The sequence below is a fragment of the Chelon labrosus genome (genome assembly GCF_963514085.1).
Source record: "Chelon labrosus genome assembly, chromosome: 6".
Classification (NCBI taxonomy): Eukaryota; Metazoa; Chordata; class Actinopteri; order Mugiliformes; family Mugilidae; genus Chelon; species Chelon labrosus.
The window spans coordinates 18,064,166-18,087,915 of record NC_140342.1 but is presented as its reverse complement, the minus strand read 5'-3'; the positions used below and the strand labels follow the sequence as shown (position 1 = coordinate 18,087,915).

Sequence of the window (23,750 nt, the reverse complement as noted above, 5' to 3'; positions counted from 1 at the left end):
TCTTTACTGTAGACAAACCTCTAAAGGCTCTTTAACACATGATGTTTTCTTTTGACGTACAAATGATGCTATTTTCTATTCTGTTGCATTGTCTTTCTGTAGCAACCACATCCATATTATCTATTAATATATGAATATATTCTACAACCAACTTTAATAAACTGCCAGTTTATTAGGCACGCTTAGCTAAACTTGATGCAGTCTCACTCGATCCTGGTGTGGTTCATGAAAAACATAGATTTTCTTTTGCAACCTATTAACATTTATGACGTTATAGGCTAACTAACTTAGGTATGTCTTTGTATTATGTAGTAGATATGCTAAAGTACAAGGCAAACATGCATTATCCATCAATAAAGACATAGCACTTTAGTCAACCGTGTTTGAAATAACCAACAAGACAATTAGGAGACAAAACTGACGCTAAAAGTAAGATGGCGTGATAGTGGTCCTATAACAGTGGAGAACTACTGCGAGATGGAAGCAGCATTAGATGGGATACAATATTTGTGTAATTTAATTTGACAATGTGTTATAGTATGGAGCTCATATCTGAAGAGGAAGTATACAAGCATATGTTTTGTCATGAATACTTTACTTTTTTATCCAGAAAAATACCACATCTCACATCTTAAGAGTGTCTAGACTTAACTGCAATGAGATCTAGTCACCTAATGTTAATAGTTGCTTTAAATCCTGATATCACCAATGGAGTAAGCAATCCCTTTCACACAAAGGCAGTTTAAAGTAAAACATTTTACTGATATCTACGGTCAGTGCATTTACCACATGACACGATTTACATGTGTTGGCCTAAAATTCTGAATCCTTATGATCTCTGTCCATTCTTTATTTTGCTAGCCACCTCCGCACAATATGAGCAACACACCCGTCCAGGAGCGCCCTGCCCAGGGATTGTCCTCTGGCAGTGGACAGACGTTACCCTCCCGACCCTTACAGTCCATCTCTGATCCCTCGGCTTCCAAACGAGTGTGCTTCTACAAAAGCGGTGACTATAAATTCAGCGGGCATCGCATGGTCATCAACGCCCGCACCTTCAAGACATTTGATGCTCTGCTAGACGCTCTGTCTAAGAAAGTGCCTCTGCCGTTTGGAGTGAGGACCATCACCACCCCTCGGGGGACTCATGTGGTTAGGGCTTTAGATGACTTACAAGACGGAGGAGCTTATGTGTGTTCTGACCAGAAACGGGTGAAGCCGCTAAATCTGAATGAGGTGAACCGGCGGCAGGTACCTTGGAATACAACTAGACCACTCAGCGCAAGACAACTGAGGCGTCGAGGACTCAGATTTAGTCAGTTCGAGAGAAGGAATGAAGTCACCATCAGGCCAGCAAGGGTCACAGAGAGGGCAGCGGTACGGACACCAAAGAGGCTTGAGGTCATCAAGAACAGGGATCCCACGGTCAAACGCACAATTGTGTTGCAAAAAAGAACAGCACCAACTTTTGACGCTTTGCTGGATTACCTTTCCCATATCCTGCAGTTCCCAGTGCTGAAGCTGTACTCTTTGGAAGGCAGAAGAGTAAGTGGTCGGAATCGATGCGTCAGTGAAATGGATGAAATGTTAGCTTGATCTAGGTTAGCATCTTTACCAGTTCAAAAACGAAATACCTCTCTCAAACCTACACATTCAAAAGATGAAGCAAGCAACAAGGGAGCTTAGCATAAAGACAGGAAACAAGCAACCAGCTGATACCACAAACTGTTTTACGGTAATGTCTACACTGTTTCCCCGTGAGCTTTAAAACTGGTAGAAGACTACGTTTGTTACATTTGGACTGAGCAAGGCTAGCTGTTTTTCTCAGTTTCCATTTTTTATGCTAAGCTAAAGTAGCTAGCCGCTGGCTCCAGCTTTATATAGAGTGGACAAAAAAATATAGCCTATTTGTTTAAAGTCACATTGACTCATTAAATATACTATATATTAAGTAATGACTTACAAATCATAATGAATATGGGGGATTGAAATAATCCTTCAAATTTGATTGGAAAGCTCAAGGGGCCATGGCTTAGAGAATACAGTTGATTGTACTATATCCACAAAGAGCTGTCTACCTCGACCTATATCTTCCTCAGCCACATTGGTAGATACAAAGGTGAACAAGGGCGAACTGGATAATCAATTATATTTTTTAATGTTAAAAATTTAGATTGGTCCGATGCAAGCTAGTTTTATGGGCAGGTTAGTCAACCTGAATCGCATTAGATTACTAAAGATGTATGTAACAGCTGCAGAGTTTAAGTTTTTTTGACGATCCCTGAAAAATATATATATTTTTTAGGCTGAAAATGTGCTTTTCTGTTAGGGCCATGCCATGTGGGTCTGTGGGACGGTTCTTGACCCTAATATACTGTTATTTCTATCTCAGGATACCTAAGGCTATATCTTCAAGACAGACGGACACAAACACAGTTGTTATTCTCTATTTCCTCACTTAGATAATCACCTGGTTTGACAATTGTTCCTGGGCTTTCCACTGTATCACATGGACTTAGTCCGGCCATCATTTGGAGTCTCCCCAGATGTCACGCAACCGTAGATGTTCATTTTTAAATTTTAAAAAGATTTAAACTTAGTGGCTGTGGTCGAACTGATGAGTAAATTTAGTCTATATGTTTGTATTTTTTTATGGCTTTTAGGATGATTGTTTAGTGGTGATGCTCAACTAAATACATAACTAAAATTAAAAAAACAACCTTTGTGCTTAATTTTTGTTGTCATAAATGTTTCAGAGATTAAGAATCAGGGCTTTTTATATATTACTTTACACGATACAAGCATTCCAAGAAGAGCTAAGAGCTGCTATCTAAATATCTACCCCACAGTGAGTTAACACTATAATCCCGTATGTCCTTCAACAGCAACAGGAAGCTTCAAGTTAAAGGTTTAAAAACATCCAACACCATCAGAACCTCGTTATTTATCTGTGATTTAAGGTAACGTGTGGCATGAATAAATAGTACTACTTGCTCAAGCAAATTTTAAGTGATATTGCAAACAGAAATCTTCAAGGAAGCTCAGGAGTAGAACACGTATAAAGTGTGTGATAAATTCAAATTAACCGTAGTATATAAATGAAAAAAAAACAAACAAACATATTGTTCCCTTTCATTGTGTGAAACTTGTTTATCCTCCTCCGTTAGGTTGATGGACTCAGTGCACTCATCTTGTGCTCTGGAGTTGTTGTGGCAGCGGGCAACGAGCCATTCAGATTAGGAAACCTTGGTTATCACAGAGCTGGCCAGGTGGGACAGGTCATGTACGTGGAAACCGCGGAACCGTCCACATTGCAACTCAGAACACGTAAGTATTAAGAAGTCTCATAGGTATGATAAATGTTAGTATTCGTGATATGATGTACAGTATATTCTTAGACCAACATAGTAAATAATGGTAAATGACAAAAAATGATTTTGTCTCTCGATATTGACCACCGTACATATTTCTTTCTCAACAACCTCCCATGTGAATGTACTTAACATCTCTCTTGGCAATGAAAATGAACCTTTGAAGGAACAGTTACACATTTTGAGAAATATTTGTTTTCTTGTTAAGTGTCAGTTTAGTAAATATAACACTGCAGCCCAAAATCTTTAGCTTAGCGTAAACATGGGTGGAAACATGGGAAACCAGCTAGTCGGGCTACATGGCAAACTCATGTTATAGCTTGTTTACTTAATGCATACAAAAATGAGAAGTATTTACTGGTTGTCTGGTCAGTTTGGTGGGCATACGGTTTTTCCAGCTTTTATGATAAGCAAAGCTACTTGGCAACAGATTCAAGCTTATATTTTTTTAAACAAGACATTAGCTCGAAAGCAAATGGGCATATTCCTGTGTTTCTTTAAATACACCTATCAAACCAACATGAATACTACATGACTCATGTCTGAAATATTTTTCTTTCTTTTTCTGTCCCCCACCTGTATTTTCATCAAACAAATCAAAGAGAAGAACAAATCTTTCTCCAGTGGAAGAGGCTCCAGGAACTTCTCCCTGTCATCGGAGCGATATATTGTCAACCAGATAAACAAGTCTCAAAATGGAAGCATGAGCAGCCACCCGCACCACCACCAAGAATCACCTGAAACAGAAGTCAACCAGCGGCACATGTCCGTGGACTCGTGTGGAACTGAGAGGGTGGACAAGGATCATCCTCCTTGCATTCTACCTCAGGAGGACGATATTGAAAAGTCTTTCCGTGTGAATCAAGATGGAAGCATGACGGTGGAGATGAAGGTTCATCTGACCATCAAAGAGGAGGAGATGCTCCACTGGACTACCACACTCAGCCGCACCAGCCTTAGCAAGAGGACAGTTTGTGCCTCTGCTTCTGAGTCAGGCAACAGCTCACCTGACTCAAACAATGCCGTTGCCAAAGCCTCCTCGTCTATTGGTGAGGACGAAACGAAGGAGGAGAACCATCCCGCTGGGGCTGGAAAGGACGTCGGCTTTTATGACGAAAGAATGTACGAAGGCTATACTTCGAGTACTTTGGGCAAATCAAAAACCGGTTTCAAACGTACTCCTACGCCAGGTCCTCGACATGTTAACAAGAAGGCGTCTGTTGAGAGCGTGAAGATGGTGACACAGTCAGGGGTTCAAGAAAGCACCCTGGGACATTATTCCTACATGGAGAGGACGGCTGATGGCGAGACGACTGAGGGCTACTGCGTTGTCAGACACAGCAGCAGCAGCAGCAATAGACCAATACCGAAACCGCGGAAAACAGCGTCTGCAGGAGCGAGCAACAAATGCTCCAGTTCTTCTCTCAGGTCGGCAGGGGTAGCTGAAGTCCTTCAGATACAGAATAATGGTATGGAGGTGACAGAGACTGTGATGCACATCTATGAGAGTCAAGGCTGCTATGACAACTACGTTGCAAATGAGGACTATAGCGTAGACGGCGTTCCTTTGCACGGCTCCACCCCGGCGCCAGAAAGCAAACCATCCACTGACTCAGGGCCTCGTTCATCTAGCAATGATTGTGATATAGATTGTAGCTGGCAGCCACCCACTGCTGACTCACTACACAGGCAAAAAGAAGAGATGTTGTCACTGTCATCAGAATCAGTATCTCTCGCACACAAGATTGCAAACAATCTGTCTTCCGGGACTGAGAACGAAGCCCAAACTCCAACAGACGCGCACATCCGGGAGATGGTAAAAAAAGACAAAAGCATGAAGAAGAAAAAAGTGATTAAGTCAACTAGGAATAGTTCAACTTCAACAAGCGGCCCCGATAAAAAAACAAAGGAAGGCACGATTGGCACGTCAAAAAATAGCAAACATTCATCTGCTGAAAAGATAAGCAGCGATGCCAGTGTGAGAAAGAAGAGTTTGAATTCATCAGAAAGTGCTAAAAGTGGTCAGAAGAGTAAAGGGGCGGAAAAGAAATCAGAAAAGGAGTCTAAGAAATCTATGAAAGATGAAAAGAAGCCTAAGGACACAGCCTTATTAGTTAGCAGTGAAAACGTGAAAAAAAACCCTCCAAAGAGACAAGCAGCTGCTAAGTACAATGGCCATAATGTAAATTCTCCAACTGGAAGGCCTCAAATGAAAAAGAACATATCAGATATTTTACAAACAAAGAAATCTAATTTGTCAGGCAAGAAGACAGTTAGCAAGCCAAAATCCATGACTGAAAACACGATATCGTCGCCTAAAATGTCTTTACAGCAGAGCGAGAGCATTTCTCTGCCTTCTCTCAATCCTTCACCCTCTGAAATCCACCAATACGTCGAGAACTGGTTGGAGAACGTCAGCCCAGAAGCAGTGCCATACACGGAGGAGGCAGCCGCAGATGAAACCGAACCTCGGCCGAAGGTTGTATTTCAGATCGGCGGTGATTCTGAATCAGATGAAAAGAGTGAATGCAAGACTAATTTAGAGGAATACTATGCTTACCCCGGCAGTGCAGTCAAGAAATCTGTTTCTTGTCTCTCAGTTCCTCTTTACCACGAAGGGCCTGCAACCACCCTGCTGCACACCGAACACAAAGCACTGGGTTTATGTGTTTCAATGCCAAGTGTCAGGGTTGACCCCGTGCAGCAAGAGAGCAGGCTGAAGTTGCACAAATCTGCAGAGAACCTCAGTCCGGCTGACAGTGAAGCATCCTCATCCAACATGTTGAGCCCAAAAGCAAAGATAAAACCCGTCTTGCGGCAACTTTGTTCATCGATTCAGTGCATCAGAAGAGCATCGGACGCCAACACGACGACCAGCCTGGAAAAGTCCCACAGTCTTCCAGATTTCCCTACACAAGTAGCCTCAGTGTTCGGCTCGTCGTGTAAGGCCTTCTTGTCGTTCTTGTCAGTCGTGACTCTAAATGACACCGTAAAAGGCTCCGCAGCAGGAGAAAATAGCCAATCAAGAACCACCTCCGAGGCCATGCTAATGATGGAATCCCTGCAGAAAATCTCCGCCATAGAGGACGAGGAGGAGCAGAGGGCGAGTTTGACTGATTTGCAAAGCAGAGCGTCCTCTCAGATGAGAGAGCGCTGGAAGGATTTCCAGATTCTGAGGGAGAGGCTCGAGAGTGAGCCGCTTTCCCCCAAAGTTTCGGAAACCGAGTTCGCGCTGGACGTCGCCTCGGAAGGCGGCGATGTGTTTGGGAGTCAGCATTCGGGCATCGATGAGCTGATGGAGGAGCTGAATATGCCACAGGATCTCAGAGAAGAGATCGTGTCAGCGATCCAATACACTAAAAGTTTTTATCCCGCAGAGGAGAGCACGTTTGTAGAACCTGAAAGAAACCAGTCGGACTCGGAGGAAGATGTTGAGCAGTTTGTCAAAGAATGCAACGATGAAACAAAGCTATCACCGGAGCCGAGTAATGATGCAGCTTATAACCAACAGACAAATATTATAGGAGAGTCAAACCAAGAACCTGATGAAGCTCAGGAATTACAGACAGAAAGAGAAGAGTTATTTACAAATGAAGAAAAAGAAACAGAAGAAAACAGAGAAACGGACCAAGTAGATGATGGAGAAGGGGTGAAGATCAGTGAATGTGAGGATCTGAAAGAGATGGATGATGATGAAGGGAACGAAGCGGAAGATAAGGAAAGGGAGGAAAAGGCGGAAGAAGAGGCAGAACAGAAAGCGGACGTAGGAAGTGGTGGCGAATCTGTTGAGAAAGTTGTAGGAGGGTCAGAGGAAGAGATGACAGCGGATGAAGAAGAGATGGGGGAAAGATTAGAGGGAGGAGAGGAAGAGGAAATGGAGGAAGGATTAGTGGCCAATGAAACAAGAGAGGGTGATAGCGTTGAGGAGACCGATGAGAGAGAAGGCGTTGACGAGACAGAGGAGGAGATGAAAGATGAGCCAGAGGAAAAGGCATACGAGGAAGAAAACAGAGAGGAGGAGGAGGAGGAAACTGAGAAGAACCAAGGGGCGGAGATTAGTCAGAGGGAAGAAGAAAAAGTGGATAAAAATGCGGGTGAAGAGAAAGAAGTAGAAAATGCGATTGAAGAGATGGATGAGGAGGTAAACGATGAGGAGTCAGATCATATGATTGAGGGTGTAGAGGAAGCAGAGGAAGAGGTAACTGAGGTGCAAATGGAGGTGAAGGAAATAAGGGGAGATAGTGAGGAGCGAGATGAGGAAGAGGAGGTAGAAAATAAAAGGGAAGAGATGGAAGAGGAGGAGGAGGAGGAGGAGGAGGAGGAAGGAGAAGCCGATCCCGTTACGAGAACGATTGATGTAGAGGAGAAAGTTATGGAGGAGACAGATGAGGAAGCCGAAATGGAAGAGGCTATTGAGGAGAGAAATGAGGAAGATGAGCCTGAGGAAGAGGCAGACGAGGAGGAAAACAGCGAGGAGGAGGAGGAGGAGGAAATTGAGGAGAGAAATGAGGAAGATGAGGAACAGGGAAAAGAAGAAGAGAAGGAAGAGATAACAGAGGTGGTTATAGAGGAAAACAACGAAGAGGAGGAGGACAGTGAGGAGGAAGATGAAAGGGAACATGAGGAGGAGGAGGAGGAGAAGGAGGAGGATATTGGTGTAAAAAGTGCAGAAGACATTAGATGGAGGGAAGTCACAGATGAGGAAGTCCAAGACAGTGACAAGGACACGGAGGAGGAAGATGAAAGGGAACATGAGGAGGAGGAGGAGAAGGAGGAGGAGAAGGAGGAGGAGGATATTGGGGTAAAAAGTACAGAAGACATTAGATCGAGGGAAGTCACAGATGAGGAAGTGCAAGAAAGTGACAAGGACACGGAGAAAACAGGAACTAGTGAGGAGGAAGAATCAACAGAAGAGAAGGAGGCTGTAGAGGAGTTAGCTGGGCAAGTTTTCGATGAAGAGGAGGCGGACAACGAGGAGGAAAAGGAGTTAAACGAGGAGTTAGATCAGGCTGAAAAACCATCGGAGGATGAAGCAAAAGAAGGAAACAACACAGAGGACAGTCTGTCTGACGATAAGGATTGCAAAAACGAGCTAGAAGAGGCTTCCTGTTTGCAGCCACACGCTAGTAGCTGTGAAGAAGAAAATGCCGAACCCAACGCCGAATCGCCAACTAAATATTCCTATGAGGGGTCCTGTGAGGACGACAAGGGTAACGGCACGGACACTGTCAACGAACTCGACGAGGACGAGGCGAGAAGCAACAGTTCAGCCCATCCGGCGGAAATATCGCAGGAATTACTTGACTTTGTGAACTACGCCCTCCAGTCCTCCTCGCTTATATTCACATACGACACCCAAGGGAACATTAGGATCGAGCCTGACAATGCTCGAGTCGTGCAAACCCCTCTGACCGCGGTCACAAAGATTAGAAAGGACAGTTCTTATGGTCTGAAACGTCTCCCGAGCCCAAACACCTCCGATTTGTCTGATTACAGACCAGAAACATCAGAAAGCGGCGGATACAAGTCTCAGGAGTCTGTAGATATCGTTTCAGAGAGTGGAGAAGAGGCGGCAGAGAAACCTTCTCCAGTCAGGACTAAAGGAGCAAATGTGGAGCGGCCCAACTCAAAACTGTCCTATGCAAGTAATTCGAAAAGCTCAGGTAGTTTTTCCTCCAGTGATTCAGGCACCAAGGCCTCTAGGGATTTGTCTTATTTCAGTGCTGCAAGCTCATTAAAAGCAGACGCCGAAGCTCCTGCGCAGGCCGCCCAGTGCATTTCATTCAACTCCACTGATGGGGTTTTGATTGATCGAGGTAGATGGCTCCTAAAGGAGAACCATCTCATTAGAAAGTCTCCTCCAGTCTCTCTGGGAATGTACGATAATTTGGACAGCACATCCATGGACACCGGTCAGGACAACAACAGCGAGGATTCCCCACCCCCTCATAAAATCCAGACCAACCCTCTCACAACCATATCCTCCTCTGAGCTCGAGGAGATGGCGAAACCTCAAACCCCAAAGTGCAGCTACTTCAACATGCCCCACGGAAGCGACTCTGACCCCTTCCTGGACGAGTCCAGCGTCAAAAGTGGGAAAAAGGATTCAGGCAGCGTCAGAGGGAGAGGCTTCAGGGTGTCCCCTACCATTGATACCTCTAAAACTTGGACAAACAAAAATGGCAGCCTGTCTTCGTTTGCATCAGTGGAGTTTAAAATCCCTGACAGGAAAGTGCATCCCGAGGGGGAGTCCTCAGCTGTGACTGAGACAAGAAGGACATCTGGTGGAGGAGGGAATGCACTGCGAGCTCAAGACTCACTGGAAACACTGCACCTGAGATGCGGCCAGTACTGTCCAATACTATGAAAGCAGGACGTTATGTTTAACAGGAACTTTCACACAGTTAATTTCTTGTAATGCAGCTAGGAAAGTTTTATTGTTTGCAGCCTCACCAGACCCATAGATGTGTGTGTGGTGACTGAGGAGAGTTGTGCCTCTTATTCCTGTTTTAATATAGACAAAAATATAAGTTTACACATGATCACTCAATTACTGTCTTTCTAGTGATGGTTATAACTATATATTTTTACTCATTCAATGCTCTCGACTGTTACTATTACTGTAATATTTAATATGACTTAGTATTGCTTGCATTTTATTGTTTGTTGAGATTAATGGGGAATTACCGTTTTTTTACAACCTGGACCTTATTTCTGGCATAAAATAGGAGCCTTTACTCACCCATATAACTTTGGTGTCATTTGGAGTCATTCGGACAATATTTAGATCCAGCGGAGCGGCGCGTATATCCATATAATGGGAGTGACTGGGGCACCGAAACGCAGCCTCTAAATAACGCATTATCTGCCGCGAAACTCATTAATTTCACCAATATTTTGTTATGATACGCTAGTGCTATTCCCCGTTACTCCGGAGTTACGGATGCAGCGGTTTGTTGTTCTTTGGCCAGCTGTCCTTGGCCAATCCTCCTTTCAACGAGCTCCTCATCTGTATAGTCTGGCTCAAAACCGTAAGAACGTCCATCATAAACAAAGTCGTCGTCCGCAACCTCAGAATTGGAAAAATATTCAGCCACGTTGCAAAAAACTAGCAGTAGCAAATTACAGGTGCAGAGATGACATCACCCATGTCAGAGGTTAGTAGGTCAATCTACAGACCCGGGATGATGATAACAGGTAACTCCGGACTCAACGGGGAATAGCACTAGCATATCATGACAAAACATTGGTAAAATGAACGAGTTTCGCGGCAAATAATGCATTATTTAGAGGCTGCATTTCGGTGCCCCAATCACTCCCACTATATGGATATACGCGGTGTTCCACTTTGTAAAAAAAGATTGTCCAGGTTGTAAAAAAACAGTAGATCCCCTTTAATGCAGAATAAGCAGTGCGTGTTCATTTCAGGATTTTGACAAATGATTGTGTCAGCTGAAAAACTAATTTGAAAGCAGCTTTAACTTACACAGGAAACAGTGGTGCAATATATTTTAAGTGTATCATGGCTTAAAGAGGAGTCTGAAGCCGTGTGGGTGGCTGCCAGTGTAATTTAAAGTACCACATATTTACCTCAGGAGGTGGTTGAGACCAAAAACGGAGCAAAAAAAAGAAAGGATTTACATTCATCCGGTGTACTCAGACACCAAATGAATGGTGACGATGCTCTGTATCTGTAATAATCAACCTTGAAGAGTTAGATTAGTGTAGTGTAACTTGATTCTGCTGCCCCCTACAGGTTTGAAGGTCCCATTACACTCCACCAGCATAAAACTGACTAATGTCATGTCAGGTTAAACTTTCCTCAGATATAAAGTTATTTCTGAAATATTGGAGAAACAAAATCCTCAGAAAGAGCGGCGGTAGAAGAATACGTGAAAGTTTTTGTTTCTGGGTTTTAACTTCCTTTATGTGCCTTCTTTCAGCACCTCACGCTGGATGTGTAGCTGAAGTTGTCAATATTTTAACATTTTAACTCTATTGAACGTGAACCTGTGATTAAAGCTTATTCACACTGGTAGAATCAGACCGTGTGCAGTTTTTCACCACCAGAAACAACAAATAAAGACGACTGTCAATCAGTAGTCTTGTTTAATACAGTGGGATGAGTTGCTTGTCAGCCGCGCTATTCACCAATGAATTAACCAGTCAGTCACATGAATAAGTCAGCCGGTGTGTCAGGGTGAATATAACATAACATTTAAGAACCAAACTCACTGCCAAACACACAGCCCTGCCTCCTAAAAGTTACATTTCGGGTTGATATAGTGAAAATAGTCCCTTTTGTGACGATTGCCTGGAAGCATCTCTCCGGACTCGGCTGACATTTGAATTTTGCGAGGTTGTTAAATAAGTGCAGCATGTGACTTCTGAACGAGCCTTGGGCTTACAATGCTCAGATTATTCCCGCCTCTTCAAGTGATCAAAAAAAAAAACTTCAATATCTTTCTGACTTTGGAAACAAGTCGGCGAGGTTTGATCCCTCAGTCTCCTCCACTCGTCCTCAGGCCGGTGAGGATGCAGAGGAGAGTCTGAGTGTCATCTGCAGATGTCAGTCAGGCTCGGTGATGCCCCCCCCAACACCCCGATGCAGCCAGCCATATGCAAGTGACACTTGATGTGATCATCGCTGACAGACCGGCTTGAAATATGTGTGACCTGAGGATATTATCCTGGAAATAAGTATGACCAGATGACAGCAGGTGTTAATTTGCACGGGGATAATTCACTGGGACAATTTTATGCTTTTTATCTGACGGGTTGCACGTGATAATTTGACAGTGCTGCTGGGGGGGGGGGGGGGGGATGCTGGGAAGTGCTCTAGCTAACAGTGCGTGGGTGTTTCCCCCTCCCCGTCCCTGACCCAATCACTCACACATGCACAGAGTGACACAAAGAAAAAGGGAGACAAAGAGAAAGAGAGTGAGGTCTTTACAAAGTGACCATTCTGGATACTTTCCAAGGGTTTTGCCAGTCACTATGGAGATTTGGAAACCGGCCCCTGCAGTTTAATTCCTCTGTTGTTACTGTGGTCCAAAGGTATCCAGTGGAAGCTCCATTACTGGAAATGAGCGCCTGCCCCTTCTCTGCTTATTGTGCTCGCCGCTGACAGAAAAGAGCGCTGGAGAAATGCAAATCGCTGCATGTGGAGAAGAGAAAGTTCCTCATGTTAGGTAAATTGTGAGTCCAGATGCATTATCAGCACTGGTTCTGCAGTAAAACACTTCATATATGATATCTTATTGGATTCAGAAGCATTTTACTGTTATATCTGTCTGAGGTGGAGATATCTTAACTCCTTTTAGGCAGCTTGCAGCAAAAAGGAAAAAGCTTTTTCAAATGAAACCGTGTGAGACATTTAAATGGGCTGCTCTCCTGCCACAAAGCATTTTGTGATAACGAACCAGTAACTTGTAAAGCTCCGTAAACACGTAAATGTTCTTACTTTCCACCAGTGCCAAAAAAAAACCTGACATGCCTCATCTGTCTCATCATTTAGATGTACTTCATTCTGCTCTCCATGTGCAACAAACACCATGCACTGCTAAACTCCCTCCATAAATATGCGGTCGTGACCCACGGAGAACCAATTAATCAGTCCAAAAAAACGAGAAACTGGCAAAAGAAGGAGACACACTTTTGCAAATGCAGCTTTATAAGCAAAAAACAAATCACCAATTTGCCCGGGAGAGTTTGTGAATCTGTCTCTGTCGCAGTTTCATCTCTGGGAAATAATATTGGGGACGATTGCTATGGCTACCAGGGGCGCGGGTCGATGATTCACCATCATGGGAGATGAAAACAAAGGGCGCCTTTTTCCGCTGCCCGGTGCCTGCGGTATTGAAGCGATGACACCCAGAAACAAGATTTAACTTATCTGTTGCCCTGTCCCATTAGAGGCCGACTGACTAATGTCGAGCCTTATTTGATTCTTGCTCTGTGCTTCCTTTAATTAGCTCCCCTGCGGCGCTGTTGCTTTGGAGAAGCAACAAGAATCTCAGCAGCACAAATAAATAAAAGGACTAAATTCCAAACATTGCCAGGAATGGGAGCTATTTGGCCCAAACTGTTGCACTGGCAAACACCGGGCTACCAACAATAATTGCGGCCCACCGTCTGCATTCTGTTGCTGCAGTTAGGTGACAGATCAGCAATACACAATCCCTGCACTGTTTGTGACAATCCCGGCCTCCTCTGTCTGCCTCTGTGGCCAACACTGGCAGAGCGGGATCATAATGGGCCTGGGAGCAGGAATTTTTACGGCCCCCACCCCTGCCTCTAAGGTTAGGTCATGTGAATCTCCATAGACAGTTTTAGCGATGGGGTCCCACTGTTTACTCACACTGGGGCTCCTGTATCCCCGGCCTTGATGCTTTTCAGCTTTTCTTTAACTATTCTTTAGTTATTTCTATTAGTCCGGTGCTACTTTATGCCTGCCCCTATAATTCTACATTTCTAACTTTTCACTACTATAAAGCTTTATTCATGCAGTGGAATGCAACTAACTACATTAATATTGCACTAATGTTCACAGTTCTCTGTAATATACGCATTTTATTCTCCTATAAACAGTATGTTTAACCATATTTCAAAGTGAAATAAACAGGATCAGTTTATCAAATGTGATGCACACTCATAGATTATTATAGATTATCCAACTGTCTAAAGGTGTAAGCACTATGTTTGCATACAGGTTGATGCGTTACAATATTCTAGTTAACTTTCATTCATTCATTTTCCGTAACCGCTGGAGAGTCGCGGGGGTGGCTGGAGCCTATCCCAGCTGTCATTGGGCGAGAGGCGGTGTACACGCTGGCCACTCTATCGCAGGGCTATAACACAGAGAGACAGACAACCTTTCACTATCACACCTACTGCCAATTTAGACTCTTTGGACGATGGAAGGAAACCGGAGTACCCGTAAAGAGGAACATGTAAGCTCCACACATCTATAATAAAAGCCCCAGTCGGCCAGTGGGTTCCTACCCAGAACCCTCTTGCTGTGAGGCATTAGTGCTAACCACCATGCCACTGTGCCGCCCAAACATTCATTGATTCATAGAGCCTCGACAGGTTTAGTTAACTTAATCACTTATGTAAATCTCTTCTCTGATTACCTTCAGATCCCAAGCTAAGGAAAAAATTGAACCACCACATCCCTTACGTTTAGACTCGATCTCACTTTAACTTACACATCGCTAGATTATTAAGATCAGCTTCAAACAGGGCACGTTCACAGACACAGACAGATTCACAGACAAATTTGCATCCAACATAAATCACTGTCTTTACATACTCCTGATATCGTGACTTTATTGATAGGGTAATAGATTCATTTTATGCTATTAATACTCAAACATCCCTTTCTTTGACTGGGAAAATATGTATTTAATTGCAAGGCATAGTTATTAACTGAGATGTAATATACCCTTTTAACACATTCTTATTCATTAAACTACACAAAAGCACATAAAAACGCAGTTAAAATTACCTTAATTTATTATGACGTTTAGTATGATATTGCACTGAAAGGAGTCATTCTGTCTTGCAAGTAATTGTTTTTCTTGCTAATGTGTCTGCACCTTTGTTGAAAAGTAAAATTTCATTATTTTTACTGTGCGATTTTATTTTCATCATCTGTGTATGGGTCACCACTAACAAATACTGTAAGTATAAGGACAACAAGTATGCAACCAAACCCGTAAACACTTTACTCCAGCCAAAGCTACGCTCTGGTTTGACATTTACAACTGGGGGTTCAGCCCTGCACTGTCACATCTCAGGGGCGTTGTGCCAACTTCAAACTGCTGCAGCCCACCCGCACCCGCCGGGCCAAACACAAAAAAAGGGAAAATCTTTGTGAAAGAAATCTTTGTGCATTCAAAGTGTCATCTTGTGAACAAACATCGCTAAACCGCATCACATCACAGCTCCCTTACGGACGTTTTAGGTTTTCTACAGAGCAAAGGACAGCCGGCAGCGGCACTGAGGCGTGGCTGGGAGGTGTAGAGTGTCACTGGCTCAGCTCTGCTGCCCTGCGTCTCCCTTCGGAATCACTGAATCTCAGCAAGTCAGCAGCACTGCAGCACTGACAGCTCTGTGTGCTGAGAGGGGGGAAAAGGCAGAGGAAGGGAGAGAAGCAGAGGCAATCATAGGTTCTTAGGGGGGGCTCCAGGCAAAGATGTATGCGTATATACCCCAAGTTCAAACTAGGGAAGTCTTTCTCAGGGTAGATAAAGGGGGGCTGTGGAGTATTGTTGCTGCATAATGGAGCCTTTACATGGTTTAAGGGGGTTTATGGCTTGTCATTGCAAAATACGGCAAAAGGTAGCCACTGGGGGCCCCCCTTTCTCAGACAACTGCTTGGTTTGCCTGTCCTGTCAGAGCATCCGTAGAAAGAAGGAGCTTTTTGACTCTGTTGCAGGGGTCAGTCTGAGGAAAAGTGGCGCTCCGGGGCTGCGACAAACCCACGAGTACTGAGTGACTTTGAAGCGTTCTCTCTCTGAGGACTACTGCGTGATCATCAGAGGCTTGTGATGTGCTTTAAACTCAATTAACGGCCGAGACGCTGCTTTACTCTGCTTTCTCCCACCCTTTACCTCACAGTAACATGCAAACTCAACTCCCGCTAATACCAAAATGTATGCTGATAGGCGAATGAACACCATTTAGTGCTATGACACAATGCTGCACAAAAATGAAGAAAGGAACCCGAGAGTAGCACAAATAACATTGTTCCATCTATATGTAATAAGAGAAAGACAACTCTTTATGATCGCCTGTGTCCCAGTAAATATCTGATAAGGCTTAACTAGTCATTGGAGAGCAGAGCCATATTGCACAGACATCACATATTCTGACTTTATTGGGCGTAAACAGCTGGCCTAAATATTGATCCAAAATCTGTATCTATGGTGCTGAAAGGGACTTTGGCCAAAGAGATATAGAAATGTGTGTGTGTGTTTGTGTGTGTGTGTGTGTGTGTGTGTATGTGTGTGTGTTCCGCTTTGTGATTGGAGTCTCCCTGTGTCACTCAAGTCGCCTCTGAGGTATTTGCATAAGGAGGAGACTATAAATGTGTAACGGTTTAGGGAACGCCCTCCCAGGCGCACTCTGCTGATGCTTTCGGGACAAGCGCAATTCCAGATCAGCGATACTGCTCCAGTGACTGACTGTCTGAGAAGAAGCAAGCCAAGATGTCCTACAGATCAGCTCCACACTCTTCTTACAAAAAGATGTTCGGAGGGGACAGAACCGCGGTCCGGTCCGGCTACTCCAGCCGCCAGTTCTCCAGCCCGGTGCGCTCCTCCCGGGTATCCTTCGGGCTGTCATCCGCCCCGAACGTTTACGCAGTGAAGACCCAGAGGCTCCGGAGCAGCGCCGCCATGCCCCGGCTGGCCTCCGAGAACTTGGACTTCTCCCTGTCCGACGCCATAAACAGCGAGTTCATCGCGAACCGCACCAACGAGAAGGCGCAGATGCAGTCGCTCAACGACCGCTTCGCCAACTACATCGACAAGGTCCGCTTCCTGGAGCAGCAGAACAAGATCCTGCTGGCGGAGCTGGAGCAGCTGCGGGGCAAAGGCACGTCCCGGGTCGGAGACCTGTACGAGGACGAGATGCGGGAGCTGAGGCGCCAGGTGGACCAGCTCACCAACGAGAAGGCCCGGGTGGAGGTTCACCGGGATAACCTGGCAGACGACATCGACAGGCTGAGAGAGAAGTAGGAGGCGTGGCACTCTGTCACGATCCCATGTTTCTTTTGTTGAGTGTGTGTGCGCATAAAGCCCATCCATCAATATATAGGCCTTAATCACTTATAAACATACTCCACTCACCCACCCAGGCCAGTTTCAGGTCAGAAATGTTTGCCAGCTACTGCGCAAAAAGTCCTGCCGCAGATGTGTAATGGAGTTCGGGTATAACAGAGCAGGGGGGGAGGAAAGGAGACGTCATGGCCCCTCTTTTTTTTTTTTTTCTTTTTAGGAAGAAAGTCTAATTAGCTGCTAAAATTAAATGTCTGATGTCTGTGTGACTTTGCAGGCTGCAGGATGAAATCTCCCAGCGCGAAGATGCTGAATCAAACATGCAGAGCTTCAGACAGGTACAGTATGATCCAGCTGATGAATAAAGCTCATTTTTGACATCAGGGAAAACTTTTATTCATTTTCAAAAAGAGGCTATGATGGGAGTTGCTGTTGCTATCCCTCCTTCTCAGCTAGTCTTGGTTTATTAAGAGCCTAAACCCCCAAAGAGATGCCTCTAAAGTGTCCAACAACATCGAGGTGTAAATGCCCCCCTTCTCTCCTGAGTGGTCTCTATCTAATTACTGCTCATGAGCCGCTGAGACAGGAACTCTTTTGATGGCACAACAGCAGATTCTAGCCGTGATCCAAAATAGCCGTAGAGCAGAGACCGACCCCCGGGCCTTGTACAAAAGGCCATGTTGTGGCCGCCGAGTTAAGTCAGGCCTGCAACGAGAGGAGATCTTCTAAAAAGTCTGGCTGGTCACGGTGAATGGGCCGGACACAAGCTCAGCAACTGTGTGGATCCAACGTGTTTATCAGAGCGAGAAGACGAGCCACCATGTGATCCGGCTGGCTCGACCCGGGACAACGTCAACAGAGGGAAATCTCGCTCTTTATGGTCTTGCCAGGGATCGTTTCCTATCCCTGGGATTCACAGTGAATGAGGGAAGAGGTGATGAGTCATGCAAATAGTTTCAAAGGGGATTAAAAAAAAGCAATCTACTACACAATCTTAGCTATAGTCCAGCTTTTATACATGTATTTTAGAATAAATTGCATGACTTTCAGAGCATGCCTTAAGTTATCAATACATTGCGCGATGACGACCCTGTCCATGTTGAATGGCAGGAAGGAAGTCACCGTGGCCTGCCTCTGTGACACACAGACAACAATGCAGGGCCCACAGGCCTGAGCTCTTGCTCAGTCAGGCAGACAGTCACTCTTCCAGCCTTGGGCTTGTTTGGCGAAACCCTGCTGAATAGCGCACTTTGTTTGTGGCATTAGCGCAGGGGCAAAGCTGCTTCATTACCTCAATTAGGAGCCTGCCAACGCCCCAGCAAAGCACAGCTAGCGCGTATGTGCACGAGTTAAGAACAATAAAGCAAGTGTAGGATCGGGGAATTGCTATATGTTTTACGTGGTTGACTGACTAAATGATAAATTAGAGCTTCCAGTGAAAAGAAGCGGATCTCTACCAGAACAAGCAGCGGAGAATTAAAGGTTAAGAATGCAGTTAGGTAATAAATGGGATTAAGGATCTCTGCTTTGTGGTTCTGGATGTTCTGCGGCGCCTCTTTTATTTGACTCAAAACAGGAATGGGATTAAAAACTCTCGCTGAATTTTGTGCAGCCTTTTCCCAGAGTGCAGCTGTAAGGTTTTAATACAACTGACAAACGCCATCCCATGATATGTCTTGTAGACGAGAGTAAAAAGAGGAAAGTGACGTGTTTCTATGTGAATGGCAGGTTTAAAAAACTATACATTGGAATTACTCAAATAAAATATGTCCAGCTCTTGAGGAAATTTCCTTTCCTCCATTACCGATCTGCTTGCGATTCAGTCGGTGACCGTGGCCTGACAGCTGCCCCATCGTCTACAACACATGAAAACCCTTAGAAAACACCTCCTAGCTTGTTACCAGCATCTGCAGTGACACATGTCATGTGCCTACACTTGATATATATTGGATGCATGTGTCTGTGACCTTGCCAGGCTACACAGTAGGTCATTTGTGTTCGTGGGCGTTATGGGAGTGCGCTTTAGAGCACGTGAAAGAGCTTTATGTTTTATTTTTTCCCGTGTCAGCAAACACATCATGCATAATTCATGTCACCTTCACAAGTCACCTTATTAAGAGTCGCTGTTACGGCACAGGACGTGGACAATGCTGCGCTCGCCAGACTGGACCTGGAGCGGAAAGTGGAGTCCCTCCAGGAGGAAATCAACTTCCTCAAGAAGCTGCATGATGAGGTAGGCTTCCCTTTTTTTGTGGCGAAGCTGAGTCACTCTAGCTGCAGATAGACTCTACTGGCCAATAAGTGAAAAGCATATTTGAAGCGTGCCAAATCATTTGAAATATTTGTTAATCTGCTTAAGAACCAAATTAGTGGTTTTTTTTCACCAGGGCTTTTCTAGTGTTGCATTAAATATTACGAAATACATTAAAACGAATCGCGTAATGCTGTTTGCGCATGCTTGCTCTGCTGATTTCTGCTGCAGGAAATGCTGGAGCTGCAGAGTCAGATCCAGCAGCAGCAGCATGTGCAGGTGGACATGGAAATGGCTAAGCCCGACCTGACAGCTGCTCTGAGGGACGTCCGTCTGCAGTATGAAAACCTGGCCTCCAAAAACATCCAGGAGTCAGAGGACTGGTACAAGTCCAAGGTATGGAGACTGAATGAAATCCAATGGACAAAGTCTGTGTGGCGTCATTCTCAAGAGCAATTCTGAAGACCAGTGAGGGTGGCGCAGGCTGTAGTGCCTGATTCTGCCTAACATCTGGCTAATTAAATAAATAAATGTCCCAAGATGTGGAGTGCGAGCGGAGCTGGTGTGGGCAGGTGATGCTCAGGCAGACAGCTAGGACACCCGTTAGTCGAATAAGCCACGTCCTCATTTATGCATAACTCTTTAGTGTGATTCGAGTTATGTAAACTTTCACCCCCCATGCAGTTGTCAGCAATGAGGAAATTGTCTATTGAGATCAAACCCTGTACGAGGCTGTAAACATGTTTACGTCTTCTGTAAAGCTGGACATTAGTTGGTTTGGTTTTGGAGTCTGCCTCCAGTGGGCACTTGAGGAATTGCAGTTTTTGGCGTTACTAGATATAATCCTACTTTCAGCCCATTTCAGATAAATTATAAATCATCTATTTAATGCATAACAATATTTTTAAATTATCAGTGGACCACATGAGAACTTGAATGTCAAAGGAGTCACTTGTAGTGAGAAAACCAATGAAGATACATCATCTGAGTCTGCAGTTCCCCGGAGCATTTTAGCGTCTTTCATCTCTTTGTTTTCGGCTTTACAACCCACAGCTAAGTTATTGACAAGCTAGGGAACATAGCGGAACATTTATTTCTCTAAGGAATCTTGGAAAAATAGAGCAAAGAGGAAAGGTAAATACTGGACTTAACCTTCATCTGGAGGTTAGAAAAAAAAAAAGTTGAATGAAGTTAATTCACCAAAACAATGTGAAATGCATAAATGGCTTTGTTTGAAATAATTTAGATTCCAACTAAAGATGGTTTCTCATTTTTATGCTGTCCACATTGACGCGCTCCATCTTTCTCTACGTCCTGGAAATTGGTCATGTCACCTTTCCCACATGGGGCAAACATGAGCTGAAATGATGTGTTCATTCCACCCAGAGAGAAATTTTCAAATCAAATGTTTGCATTGCTAATATTTTCTTACTGATTGTTCACACTGCACCCGTTAGTCCGATTAAAATTTCCTCCTGAGTCTGTTCTGACTTAAAGAAAAGAAATTCCTTCCTTCTTCATTCAACAGTGAAGACAGAGTAGCCTAAAATTGCTTCAGCCTCCAAAACTGCAGCGTAACGCCAGTCACGGCCTCATCTTTCATAATTTACACACTTCCACGCTATCTGTCGTATTTGCTCCGCTTCACCCTCTGACTCATCATTTATTGAACTTGATTCTTCAGTTTGCTCTCTCCACCCTGTTTGTCTCCGTTACTTCCAGTTTGCTGACCTCACCGAAGCTGCAGCCAGGAATAACGACGCTCTGAGAGTGGCCAAGCAGGAGGCCAATGACTACAGACGCCAAGTTCAGGCCCTTACTTGTGAGGTGGATGCCCTGAAAGGAACTGTGAGTGTGCAACTTTTGGCTCACGCTGAAAAAGCAATGTCATGTAAAGGTGGAAGCAAACAAACCAAGCTCAGTAGATAAGGCGTTTGCATTTAAATGACGACAAAGAGGAAAACATCCCTCGCATTTTTATCTTTATTTGTTTCCGCTGCCTGAGAGACGCTTCTTTTCCCTCTCGGCTGCCGTCCCAGAACGAGTCTATGGAGCGCCAGATGAGGGAGATGGAGGAGAACTTCTCCCTGGAGACGGGCGGGTATCAGGACAACATCGGCCGCCTGGAGGAGGACATTCACAACATGAAGGATGAGATGGCCCGTCACCTCCGGGAGTACCAGGACCTCCTAAATGTCAAGATGGCCCTGGACATCGAGATTGCCACCTACAGGAAGCTGCTAGAAGGAGAGGAGAGCAGGTGATGCATGAAGAAAAACTTAAATCAAAGACAGTAGCCGGCAGATATGAGCCGGTATATACAGCCAAGATTCAAATATTAACATATTTGCTGCCATATTTGCAGGATCTCCACCCCCCTGCCAAACTTCTCCTCTCTAAACCTGAGAGGTAAGATCACACACTACATGTTGATGCCACTGTTTCTTTATATTTTTTCCTCTTACTTACCATTTCTTTCTCTTCTTAGAAACAATGATGGACTCCAAACCCCACATTGAAACCTCAACAACCAAGAAAGTTCTCATCAAGACCATCGAGACCAGGGATGGTCAGGTAAGGACTTCTCAATCGCAAATAGCGTAACTCTCTCGTCCGAGCTCAGCCTCTGCTCACCACCGTTCCTCCGTGTCCCCCGCTCAGGTGATCAACGAGTCGACCCAGAACCACGATGACATGGAGTGAACACTGTCTCTGTCCTTGCCAAACAACCAACAAAAGCAATACGAAGAATAAACCCCCATTTCACCAGAGCTACGAGCAAAGCGAACAAACCAACAGCACAGACACACACACACACAAAAAAGAGCTTCAAGAAGTGCCTTTACATGTGATGATCCAGTAATCCTGTTAGTTGACACAGACTGTATTTTGCTTCCTACTCTTGTCACACTTGTTTAGACTCAATAAGGAAATCAGCACAACATAGCAAATCCTCACCGAGGTCTACAAGAATCTTTCTTTGTAACCAAAGTAGTATTTTTGATCGATACAGCATGCACACTCCAGGGAAATCTGTATGCTAAAGATGTCACGATTGCCTGTACGCAGCAATAAATCATGAAGACTGTAACTCAGTACAATGCACGAGGTGTCAATGTCTCATATGAAAATAGCTGACATATCATAAACTATGCATGAGCCGTGAAATCCTCTACATTTGCAAGTATTCAGTGTGCGTTCCTTTATCCCAAGAAAGCACTAACATGCACGGCATGCTTTACTAGATTGGAGACCAAGTGTTTGTATGAATGCAGCTATTTTTTATGCATTTGAAATTCACAAGTTGTCAGGGATAGACGGGTGGATTGGAGCAGGGACAAAATAATGAAAGCCCTCCTGACTGACAGCGGCGTTCATCGACCTTCATTATCACGACATTTTCAGGCAAAGGTAAAAGTGATGGGGTACTAATAATCTGTCTTTCCAATTACTTCTTAACGTATAATGTGCTTGTGGTACATTACTGCTACTACCTATATTTACCTTTCATTCCACAGTTTACTATTACATTTAAAACCACTATATTTACAGACAGTTATTTATTTTGCAGTTTAAATAGAAGGAAACTTGTTTTTGTGCAGCTTGCATTTCTGGTTAAAAAACCCTACATTAAGAAAAAACCTACGTAGGTGTGCATGGAAGCGTGAATGGTTGTGTGTCTCTCTGTGTTAGCCCTGCGATAGACTGGCGACCTGTCCCAGGCTGTACCCCATCTCTCACCCAAAGACAGCTGGGATAGGCTCCAGCTCCCCCGCAACCCTTCACAGGACAAGCGGTTTTAGTTTGGAGAACATGCTTAACTAATGTGGATATCAAATTGTTCCACTGTGTTAATATGAGAGCAATTATTTTGGTGGCCATTCTGTAGAGGGTGACCCAGCGCAGTCTGTTTACTTTCAGGGGTTTTAGCAGGCTCTTGGGAGAGCGGTGCACACGTATCACAAAACCAAATACACCTTACAACCACTAAGCTAAAGGGATTTACATAAAAAGAGGAGCGAGAGTAGTAGAAGCTCCTCTCTAATGCACATAATCTGCCTCTATCTGTGGTCTCAAGGAACTGCAGAGTCAACAAAAACTCAACATGAAAAGATTTTATTCTTGTGGAGAGTTTGAATCTGCTGCAAGGTGAGTTTTTTTTTGCTGTTGTTTCCAAGAATGAAATTTGAAGCTCAACTGTAAAGACAGTATAGATGTAAGGTTCTTGGAAAACACATTTACAAGTCTGTGGCAGTTACCCAAGCTCCATCTGCAGAGGAAACAGATCTAATAATATATATATATGTTTTATTTGTGGATAGAAGTAAATTAAGTTTACTGTCA

At 44.4% G+C, this 23,750-nt stretch overlaps 2 protein-coding genes across 2 annotated transcripts; both read left to right on the top strand.

The window, feature by feature from the left end:
- Positions 1-766: 766 nt before the first annotated feature.
- LOC311489909 (uncharacterized protein) lies at positions 767-9,738 on the top strand (the record flags this gene model as incomplete). The annotated part of the gene is made up of 5 exons (XM_084547220.1): positions 767-1,545; positions 3,168-3,327; positions 3,974-6,856; positions 7,007-7,638; positions 8,002-9,738. The coding sequence occupies exons 1-5, from the start codon at positions 877-879 to the stop codon at positions 9,736-9,738; spliced, it is 6,081 nt and encodes a 2,026-aa protein (XP_084403346.1). The 5' UTR covers positions 767-876.
- Positions 9,739-16,506: 6,768 nt separating this feature from the next.
- On the top strand, positions 16,507-22,845 carry LOC311490090 (vimentin-like). The gene is made up of 9 exons (XM_084547443.1): positions 16,507-17,112; positions 17,433-17,493; positions 19,293-19,388; positions 19,638-19,802; positions 21,129-21,254; positions 21,446-21,666; positions 21,772-21,815; positions 21,895-21,980; positions 22,068-22,845. The coding sequence occupies exons 1-9, from the start codon at positions 16,586-16,588 to the stop codon at positions 22,107-22,109; spliced, it is 1,368 nt and encodes a 455-aa protein (XP_084403569.1). The 5' UTR covers positions 16,507-16,585; the 3' UTR covers positions 22,110-22,845.
- The last annotated feature ends 905 nt before the right edge of the window (positions 22,846-23,750 follow it).